This window comes from Eutrema salsugineum, unplaced genomic scaffold (assembly GCF_000478725.1).
Source record: "Eutrema salsugineum unplaced genomic scaffold, Eutsalg1_0 scaffold_5, whole genome shotgun sequence".
Lineage (NCBI taxonomy): Eukaryota > Viridiplantae > Streptophyta > Magnoliopsida > Brassicales > Brassicaceae > Eutrema > Eutrema salsugineum.
This window is the reverse complement of record NW_006256612.1, coordinates 3,568,927-3,578,876: the sequence shown is the minus strand read 5'-3', so window position 1 is coordinate 3,578,876 and position 9,950 is coordinate 3,568,927. Positions and strand designations below refer to the sequence as shown.

Below are 9,950 nucleotides of genomic sequence, written 5' to 3'. Positions count from 1 at the left end.
ATAGGTTATTAATTTATTATTCAGCACTTGATTATTACGGATATTCGAGTTTGGTAAAAGAAAAAACAAATTGAGCAGGCTATATGTGATCTATACGAGCAGGCCATAACAGATGTGCCAAAATGAACTAACTCGTTTATGACTTCTACTATGAGATCTCACTATACAAACTAGATATATTTAATGAGATAATTCGATCGGTAGTTTAGCCTATTTCTTACATGAGTTTATACATTAATATATCATTTATATTGTGAACTAAATGATTTAGTTTATGAGTTAGTTCTATCTTTCGTATCTAATAATAGAACGTTTTCTTGCTTTGATTGCATTTTTATACTAGTATTAAATTGGTTACACGAAGAATCATATGCGCAATCACACGTGTTTGATGAACCTCGAAACTGTGGGAATGATGCAAAGCTTCGTTGTTAGTTTTCAACTCTCAACTAGTGTAGATAAGTTTCAAAGGAATAATGATGACACAAGCGATGACGTAATTGGCAAAAAGGTAGTTTTGTCGTGTATTGATTTTGAAATAAGAGGTGGGGGGATTTAATTAGTTATTCGGTATGGGTCGCAGGACTCGCAGCTTTTGTTCGGTCCCGACATGTTTTTCATTTTTTAAAACTATATATATCATATTAAAAGTTAAATAATTCTTGTGTCTCGTCTCTATTATTATTATTATTTTTGTTTTGTTTTGTTTCCGTTTTGTGTCTGCCAAATTACTTTTAAACCTCAGAAATCAAAATTATTTGGTATTGACAAATTCATGAAAATAAAATTAACTATTAAAAAAACATTCGGATCACTAAGACTAATGATGGCTATTTTTTTTTTTTTTTGCAGAAACAAAGATAGTTCTACTTTTGTAAATTATGAAAATTAATTAGAACACCAAATACTTTTATATTAGTTATTGTTATTTCTTAGATCACATTTTAAAGGTTGGGATGTTTTAATTCAAGTGCTGATTGGGAACCTCGCGGTTGTAAAAAAAATTTACGTCACTCTGAAATTTGAATGCAATTTAATATCAGTATGTTTAGCTTAAAAATGCTTGAATCACATATATATATGTGATATAATACGTGATATAATATACTATTATTTACATGAAAAATTTAAGTTGACGTTAATACACAATAATATCAACTATATTCATACAATTATACTCTTACTACTCACCAGTCTTCATATGCCCGGACTTTAGCCTCCCAAATTTGGAGGAAACGTAATGCGATAATCTTTTACCTCGATGGCTCGATCTCTATTTTAACGAATTTATTAAAAGCTATTATCGACCGAATAATGCAGAATCGTGAAATATCCTTTCCATCGAAGGATTAAATTGCTAGTTCATTGTTTCGGTTTTATTACATTTTTTTTTCCTAGGAAAAAATGGGTACATTCAGCTTTTTTATTACTATTATTTAAACCAACAATTAAAAAAATACTTAGCGTATTTTTATTCATCATACCATAAATCATAATATCATATCATGAATCTAATCAATAATAAGTAAGCTAACGTGTCTTGTCATGCTTTTCCGAAATTTTCGTAAATGTGGTCTTTGGACATATCGAATGAATCCATATCCCCTTCAAGGTTCAAGCTCCAGTTCACTTGACCTCATCACTCCTCTTCTTCCTTTCTGAATTTATAATTTATATATTCTATATGATATATTCTAACAAATCCTTATAGTTGTGATCTTATCTTAAATGATTCTTTAGAAAAGCCCACTCCTTCAATGAATTACATCATTTTTCTTTGCCTACACGAATACTTTTTTTTCACGCGTACTCCTTGTTATGCAGCTTTTTGAGACAAACCAGTCTCCAACTTGGATTGTGTTTACCAATATCGACCAAAGAATCACCTTTTTATTCAATTAAATTAACCATAAACTTTTTTGTTCACTTGCTCACAAACATCTTATAATTATGTCAAATGTATCAGGTATTTTTGTATATCACACCACTATTCTAATTTTACACTTTAAGATAGAGTAGTATTTGTTGATGGAAAAGAATAGAGAAACATCTTATCATAAATTAAGTCTACGCTGAGCATCATTAGCTAATAAAAAAATTAGTGTACACAAAAAAATAAAATTATATGCCTTAACACACAGAAACCAAAAAAGAAGAAGAGAGAAGCTAATGGCCACGAACAGACTGGGCCATAAAAAAGGCCCATATGATAGTTATAACCCAGGCCCAGTATGTACTGCTTCACCTCTAGCTAATGAGCCGTTGCCGTCTTATGGAAGTGACGCCGACGACGGAAGGGTAAAACACGCCGTTGATTCAGCCCGCGAATCAATGGAAAGTCAAGCGATTCAGGACGAGCTTGAGAGCTTAGAGCTTGAGATCAAAGATGTTCAAGGTTATATCTCTTCGTTTTTACTCGTTTCTATTTTTGTGTTCTTGTTCTTCGAATTTGCTTTTCGGTTTCTCAGGTTGGTTCTGGGAATATGCTCCGTTTTTCTAAGAAAACATCCATTGATGTTTTAGGTTAATTTCCCGTAAATTCTCGTAAAAAAGATCTTTTTAGGTTAGTTTTATGTGAAAGTTTTAGTTTTTGAACTAGTATTGATGGGAATCGCCTCTGCAGGTCAGATAAGTGCATTGATCGAGCATCAAGACAGGTTATACGAGAGGAAGTCTGAGCTAAAGACATTGTTGAAAGCACTAGCAGCTTCAGGAAGTCCTGTTGCATCTGCTGGCTCGAGTGCTATAGAGAATTGGTCTGAGCCATTCGAGTGGGATTCGCGTGCTGATGATGTTAGGTTCAACATTTTCGGTATATCCAAGTACAGGGCCAACCAGAAGGAAGTAAGTTACTTCTCTGCATTCGTTTCATGTCTTTTTCAAGGATGGTACTTTAGGTTCCTTGTTTGCATTGATGTTTCAATCTTTTGCCTTGGATGATAGATCATTAACGCTGTAATGGCGGGAAGAGATGTCCTGGTGATCATGGCAGCAGGTGGTGGGAAGAGTCTTTGCTATCAACTTCCCGCTATACTTCGTGGTGGTACAACTCTTGTTGTCAGCCCTTTGCTTTCACTGATTCAGGACCAGGTTAGTACTGAACTTAGGGAATATAGTTTGTACACGGAAAGATCATGAAACAGCTAAATTTACAGAGTTATTGTTTAGGTTATGGGTTTGGCTGCTCTAGGGATTTCAGCCTACATGCTGACTTCTACCTCTGGCAAGGAAAATGAGAAATTTGTTTACAAGGCACTTGAGAAGGGTGAAGATGACCTTAAGATACTATATGTAACACCGGAAAAGGTATCAAAGAGCAAAAGATTCATGTCAAAGCTTGAAAAGTGCCACAATGCTGGTCGCCTCTCTCTTATTTCAATTGATGTAAGTCTTTCCTGGTTTCAGTTTCTTACACAAACTTGCTTAGTATGCTGCCTACCTTCTCTCTTTCTGGGTTTAATTTACATTACAATATCCTCAGAGTTGATACAAACTAATTTACATTTCAATTTCCTATGTTACGTTGCTTTGCAGGAGGCTCATTGTTGTAGTCAATGGGGTCACGATTTTCGCCCTGATTACAAGAACTTAAGCATTCTAAAAACTCAGTTCCCAAAAGTTCCCATGGTGGCGTTGACGGTATGTTACTTTTTTTTCTTCTCACTTGCCTCATAATTTCTCCGTCCAGTTCTTTGTTACATTTTGTATACCCTGGGAGCTTAAATCAGTCAACACTAGAGAGCTTGCTTTACCTTACTATGCTTATAATTTTGACCAATTTTCTTCTAACCTGAGTTCTCTGGACTGATATTAGACTGAATATCATTTTTCCTAATTCTTTATGTCTCTGTTGCAGGCAACTGCTACACAGAAGGTCCAAAATGATCTGATAGAGATGCTGCATATTCCTAAATGCGTCAAATTTGTTAGCAGTGTTAACAGGCCAAATCTCTTTTACTCGGTACTCTTACTAATTAATTTTATTAATATACGTTTCTCAAGCTGTGGATAGTTTCATGGCGTGAACATGAGCAGTAAATTTGTCTTGCAGGTACGAGAAAAGTCGCTAGTTGGTAAAGTTGTGGTTGATGAAATAGCAGAATTCATACGGGAATCATATTCTAACAATGAATCTGGAATAGTCTATTGTTTCTCTCGAAAGGAGTGTGAACAGGTTTGTATCTGAAATTCACACATCATCATGTGTTCTGACCTTACCATTATATACTTATTTTGCACCCTTCATTCCTGACCATTGATATTGTTCAATTGAACCTTGGATCGGTGAAGAAATGCTTTAATTTTTTCTCTTACAAGCAATGGTGATAGATTGCAGGTGACTTACGAGATAGAGGGATCTCTGCTGATTTTTACCACGCAGAGATGGATGTAAATATGCGTGAAAAAGTGCATATGCGGTAAGGTCCAGCTCTGATGCAGCATGACTGCTCTTGATGATCAATTTGCTGTATTACCTGATTTTCGTTGCTTTTTCATGTTCACAGATGGAGTAAGAACAAGTTGCAGGTCATTGTTGGAACAGTATGTATATTCCTCCTCCGTTATCATTCCATTATTCTGTGGTACAGTGATGTACATTAATCAATTCAATTGTTGCTTTGCAGGTTGCCTTTGGCATGGGAATCAACAAGCCTGATGGTTAGTAGTGTTATTGATATATAATTAGCTTTGACTTTCAGTTTCCTTTACTTCCGATTTCTTTCTCTTGCTAGCTATTGCTCTTTCAGTGACATATTAATAGTACCTTTAGATTTCTAAAAATTGTCGGTATTACTAGAAACCACCATCTTTCTCATTTTTGAATCACCGATTTTTAATTTCTTTTCCAACTGATATATGAGGCATTTTTGTAGTCAGGTTTGTCATCCATCACAGTTTGAGCAAATCAATGGAAACTTACTACCAGGTTCTAGTCTCTTGTCTACTAAAACTCGATGTGGTTAAGAGGTTGCTACTTATCACCGTTACACCATACTGCAGGAGAGTGGTCGTGCTGGTCGTGATGGCCTCCCATCTGAGTGCGTCCTCTTTTTCCGTTCGGGTGATGTTCCCAGGCAGGTAAGCATCACTTTTACTGTACCCTGCTTATCTGTGCTATAAATTTTTTTGTGATGCTTTTCTTTCTCCTCCAACAGAGTTCCATGGTCTTCTACGAGTATTCTGGTCTGCAGAACCTCTATGATATAGTACGATATTGTCAGGTATGCTGTTTCATTTCCTCTTTCGTGAAGAGTGCATTATCGTTATTAAACATATGAAGCAAACTTCGGCAATTAGCAGCACTTTGTATTAGCTAATGTACCAACTTCCAAGCGGTTTGTGTCCTTGTTCGGCCTGCTTTAAAGTGACTAGATTGTTTTCTTTTGTTTTGCCTTGTATCTTATCTAGCTTCAAGTGTCATGATCTTGAAATGTTCTAAATTGTACACTGTCTTATGAACCATAATCTCTGAATTCCTTTGTTACAGTCTAAAACAAAATGTCGTCGAAGTGCTTTTTTCCGTCATTTTGGGGAGCCATCACAAGATTGCAATGGTATTCTTGTCTATAGTATTCCAATACTGATAGAATATGTCATAACATCATAATGATTCTAGATTTTCTGATGTGCTGATCGTTACTCTGGATTGTTTAGGAATGTGCGACAACTGTGCCTTGTCAAGTGAGGTCAAGGAAGTTGATGTATCGGGTATATCCCTAAAATACATTCTTGTAGAACAGTTGCTTGCAATTTCTCAACCACTATCAGCCATCAGTCATAATATCATAATGATTTCTCGGCGTCCTGATTTTTTTTTTTTGCAGACCTAGCTAAGCTCGTGGTTTCTATGGTGCAAGAAATGCAAGCCAAGGATCAAAGAGTGACAATGTTACAGCTGGGTGACAAACTGAGAACTAAGCACAAGGATCTAAGTTAGTTTCTTTCATTAGCTTGATCTGCAAACAATCTTTAAAGCCTTAATCTCTCGCTCTATTATTTGTTATTTGTTGTTGATCGGCTGTGGTTAACCGTAGGTGCTGAGCTAAAGAGAGAAGAGATAGAACACCTCGTGATAAAACTGATTGTTGACTCGGTATTGGTAAGATCTTTTCTCCATGTTTTTAGTTCTTTGTCAGATTGTAATATCGACACTTGATAACCAGCTCATGTAATAACATGTCAGACAAAAACTCTGATATCGAGCAATGCCTTAAAATCTCTGTATGATTGTGCCATTAGTTTCTTCAGGCTGTATTTGAGTTTTTTTTTTGTGTTTTTTTTCCGCAGAAAGAAGAATTCCAGCACACACCATACTCAACAAACGCTTATGTAACAACGGGACCATTGGCAAACCAATTGTTGCAAGGTAAGGAGTAATGAATTGCCTTCTTTTCAACACGCTCACATGAACACTATAGGCTTAAGGATCTGCAAATGGCCCTTTTATCAAATCAATAGAATTCAATAGAAGCAGTGAACATTGAAAGCATCATTTATGAGTTATCAATGTTTTAGCCATTAGTTGGCTATAGCTTTGGCCTTCTCTCTCTACTTTCATAGTCAAAACTCTTGAAACAAAACCTGTCCATGTGATCCGGAACAGGAAGAAAGACGATCAAAACAGAAACCTCAAGCAGACAAATCAACAAGAAATCAAAAAGAAGTGTTTCATATTCCGGAATAGAATTCAAGCTTGACGAGCTACGGAAAGAGATATCTGCAGCTCATGGAAGCATACTCCCTCACACGGTCCTCTCAACTCAGCAGATTGGCTCGATAAGTTCCCGAAAACCAGATTCACTACAAGAGGCGAGTTTGCGTTACTAAAATCCTTTGTTTTCTTAGTCTTATATATTTAATGGCTTCCCTCTTTTAAAGCTTTATTGGTTGGATTTGCAGTTGGAGAGTATTATAGGAAAACTGAAAACAGAGAAGTACGGAGACAGGATTCTCGAAGTGATGAGACAGGATGCAGTCTCTGAACAACTTGGTGAAGATCCAACAAATGAAGAGACATGTAAAAGCAGATCAAGTAAAAGAGCTAAGACACAGAAGAATGTTGTTTTGGTAGAGAGCAGCGAAGATGAAGAAGAAGAAGCTTGATGAATTAAATATCTTTAGTCCAATCATCGTAGTTTTTTGGAGAATTTTAGTTCTTTCTTTCTTTGTTGAAGCCGGTTTACACCATTCTTTATGTCAGGAATTGATCCGGTTTTTAAATTATATATATATATAAAAAAAAACAGAATCTGACCGATTTACATGGTTTGAGTTTCTTGCTAACAGCTCTTCGTGCTTTTATGCATTTAGGAATTGACGTTTAAGGGATGCTTAATCAATATAGACTTACACCTCGTATACAAATGATTCTGATTTCACTTGTTTGACAAGTTTATCAAGTGTTTTTCTTAATCTGGGAGTGAAACTTTGTCCTAAAACCTCGAACCCAAATCGAAACAATGTCTTGAAGTTTCTCCACAAGGCCAGATCCTTGGCTTTGTTTCCTTACATTATCGATCAGAAGCCGGTATTCCAATAGCGTAGCCTCTGGTAAAGGTTCCAAGAACTCACACTTAGACAAGATCTCTGGAAGAGGAACACCCGAGACGAGGTTTGTGTCCAATTTCGCTCTGCTTTTCTTTGTTTCTTCAGGTTCTCTAACCAGAGGACCCTCGAGAGCTGAAGGAGATGCACCGGGAATCACTTCCCGTGTGAAAGGTAATGATCTTGCGGGTTGTAAGCAGAATTCTATCCACTGGTGGATTAATGGAGATGGGCCTCGCACTCTTCCTCCCATCTTTTCTGCTTCTTTACCAGAGTCAGAAACAGCCGGGATTGCCTTTTAAAAACAATGATGCTTCACGGTTAGCAACAAGATAATGTTATATCGTACTTAAGAGAACGAAGCACTTAATAAACTTTAAGACGGTGCTTACCCATAGATCAGCCCATAAGGTGGCACCGGACTTGGGAACAATCACTGTAACATTAGACATACGTTTTGTGACAGGGATAACATCGCTGCTCCAACCGACAGTGACCCAGACATCTCCGACACTGAAAGCTTTTAAATAGTTGGTACTATCAAACAGTCTAATCTGCGAGAAAAAGAGAAGTAAAAATTGTCATTTTTACTCAAGAAGTAAAGAGTTTCTATGGCACATGTCAAACAAAGTCGTGTTCTATTTAGCGTATGGATAGAGAGAAAGCAAGAACCTGTTTCATAAGCGATGCTAGATTTTTCTCTACAGCGAGTCTTCCACCAGTAACTTGTGAATCCAGGTCTGTCGTGTTGTACGATGCTCCCATGTATTTGAGAACAGCACCAACAACCTCTCTAGGAGAATTCACCATTGAGATCCTCCCGGCAAGCTCAGGTCGCCACAGATCCTCCCAGTCCTAAATCCGGAAGAATGCTCAGTGATATTCAACTTCTTATAACTAGGCACACCGTTGGGCGTTGGACAACATTCCAACTTAGTCGATGAGCACAGCAAACAATAAAGTTAAATTAAACCTCTATTGGAGCCAGTTTATACTGCTGAAATTTGCTCTTCTTGTATGCTATTACCATGGTGCCCCATCGGTATGGCACAGCCCACGTTTCACCGTCGGGAGCTTTTTCTCCTGCATAGTTCCTGCGGAGATAAATCTGAGACTTTCTAAGTCATGAAATGAACCCTAAGAACACTTCCAAGCTTATAGAGTACGAAAAGTTGAAACACAAGAAGAATTATAGTGGAACAACTTAATCTCTTTAATCAATAAGACTGATATTCACAGTGATAAAAACCACTGATGATTTAAACTCTCACCTTCCATTTATCACTCAAGCCTTTATACCAGTCTTGATCTTCTATCCCTTTTATTGGCTCAATCAGCTTTTCCTTTATCGCGAAACTAAGCCAAGAATCACCAATGCTGATCATATCAGCAGCTGCTGTTGAAGCAGACCCTTTTTTTCCTTTTCTAGTAGGCTTAGACAGATCAAAGAAGATTTCTTCAAGATTTGCAAGGAACCGCGTTTTCAACCTCACTCTCTTCCCTTGTGAGCTCATGAACTCCTGAATTTAACCCAGAGAATCCCAACAAAAGACATTTCAACTACAAGCTAAGATGCAAAATGATGGAGAAATTTTCTCAAAATCGAGAACTAAAACTAAACCTTGATCCATGATGGTGGCACTGAACCACGCAGGGCTACGACTTTTAGGGGAACGGTCAGAGAATACACTTTAGCCTTATAGGCTTCGAAATCTGCTTCTAATCTTTTCTCTTCATCTTCGTTTAGAGCTACCTGATTCTTCTCCTCACCTGCAAACATCAATAAGAAATTCAAATCTAATAGTTAAAATCGACATTGAAGAGTAACGAGAGATAAGTCAATTTTCCAGCACCGGCTACAATTTCTGATTCGATTTCATTCTCTGTGACGGAATGAGGAGAGATTACTGGCGGAGGAGGTATTCGAGCTGAAGCCGGAGAGCAGACGCGGAGGCTTAAACCGAGGAACAACACAGTCGAGGCAGAGAGACGTACGATACTCTCATGAAACCGTTCGCCTCGAGAAACTCGTGCGACAGAATATCCAGCGGCGGTTCTATTTCCGTCTTGACGTCGGTTTCCGCCGCAGAAGAAGCTCGCCGGCGGTTTCAGGGAAAGAGACGCCGCCGCAGCCATTTTGTGTCTCTTCCGATAAAACGCAAAGCTGAAAGACAACAGCAACAATGATGGCTTCTTCTAATTTCGACCAGTGGGCTTGTAAAATATGGCCCGTTAGTTAGATTAATGGGTCTCTAAATGGGCCCAATAGTGGTTTTAAACTTTTCGACAAGTTAGATTAGGCTAGCTAAGGTCTAGCTGGCATAATAATTGGGTTTCTATCGTAGTTACAGATAAAGAAAGCGTCGGTCAGCACGTGCGGGTGGTCGTGGTCGGCACGTGCGAGC

General features: G+C 37.7%; 2 protein-coding genes across 2 annotated transcripts; one reads left to right on the top strand and one right to left on the bottom strand.

Annotated features, from left to right (window-relative positions):
- The first annotated feature begins 2,273 nt into the window (after window positions 1–2,273).
- On the top strand, window positions 2,274–7,325 carry LOC18991930 (mediator of RNA polymerase II transcription subunit 34). Its single transcript, XM_006415271.2, has 20 exons — window positions 2,274–2,395; window positions 2,624–2,844; window positions 2,944–3,090; window positions 3,169–3,384; window positions 3,535–3,639; window positions 3,857–3,961; window positions 4,052–4,174; window positions 4,330–4,418; window positions 4,506–4,542; window positions 4,626–4,659; window positions 4,875–4,927; window positions 5,002–5,079; window positions 5,157–5,222; window positions 5,489–5,555; window positions 5,656–5,709; window positions 5,826–5,933; window positions 6,036–6,100; window positions 6,289–6,367; window positions 6,605–6,810; window positions 6,901–7,325. Exons 1-20 carry the CDS (start codon window positions 2,332–2,334, stop codon window positions 7,102–7,104), a joined length of 2,121 nt encoding a protein of 706 aa, XP_006415334.1. The 5' UTR covers window positions 2,274–2,331; the 3' UTR covers window positions 7,105–7,325.
- Window positions 7,322–9,727, bottom strand: LOC18991929. Its single transcript, XM_006415270.2, has 7 exons — window positions 9,399–9,727; window positions 9,167–9,315; window positions 8,817–9,065; window positions 8,519–8,653; window positions 8,218–8,400; window positions 7,938–8,099; window positions 7,322–7,840 (listed from the first exon to the last, which is right to left on the bottom strand). Exons 1-7 carry the CDS (start codon window positions 9,679–9,681, stop codon window positions 7,397–7,399), a joined length of 1,605 nt encoding a protein of 534 aa, XP_006415333.1. The 5' UTR covers window positions 9,682–9,727; the 3' UTR covers window positions 7,322–7,396.
- Between the last annotated feature and the right edge of the window lie 223 nt (window positions 9,728–9,950).

Coding starts and splice junctions, on each gene's coding strand:
- LOC18991930 (XM_006415271.2), top strand. CDS start 2,332: ATGGAAAGTCAAGCGATTCAGGACGAGCTTGAGAGCTTAGAGCTTGAG. Junction 3,385..3,534: donor TCTCTCTTATTTCAATTGAT/GTAAGTCTTTCC, acceptor GTTGCTTTGCAG/GAGGCTCATTGTTGTAGTCA. Junction 4,175..4,329: donor CTCGAAAGGAGTGTGAACAG/GTTTGTATCTGA, acceptor CAATGGTGATAG/ATTGCAGGTGACTTACGAGA.
- LOC18991929 (XM_006415270.2), bottom strand. CDS start 9,681: ATGGCTGCGGCGGCGTCTCTTTCCCTGAAACCGCCGGCGAGCTTCTTC. Junction 9,316..9,398: donor CGAATCAGAAATTGTAGCCG/GTGCTGGAAAAT, acceptor TGATGTTTGCAG/GTGAGGAGAAGAATCAGGTA. Junction 7,841..7,937: donor CCTTATGGGCTGATCTATGG/GTAAGCACCGTC, acceptor TGTTTTTAAAAG/GCAATCCCGGCTGTTTCTGA.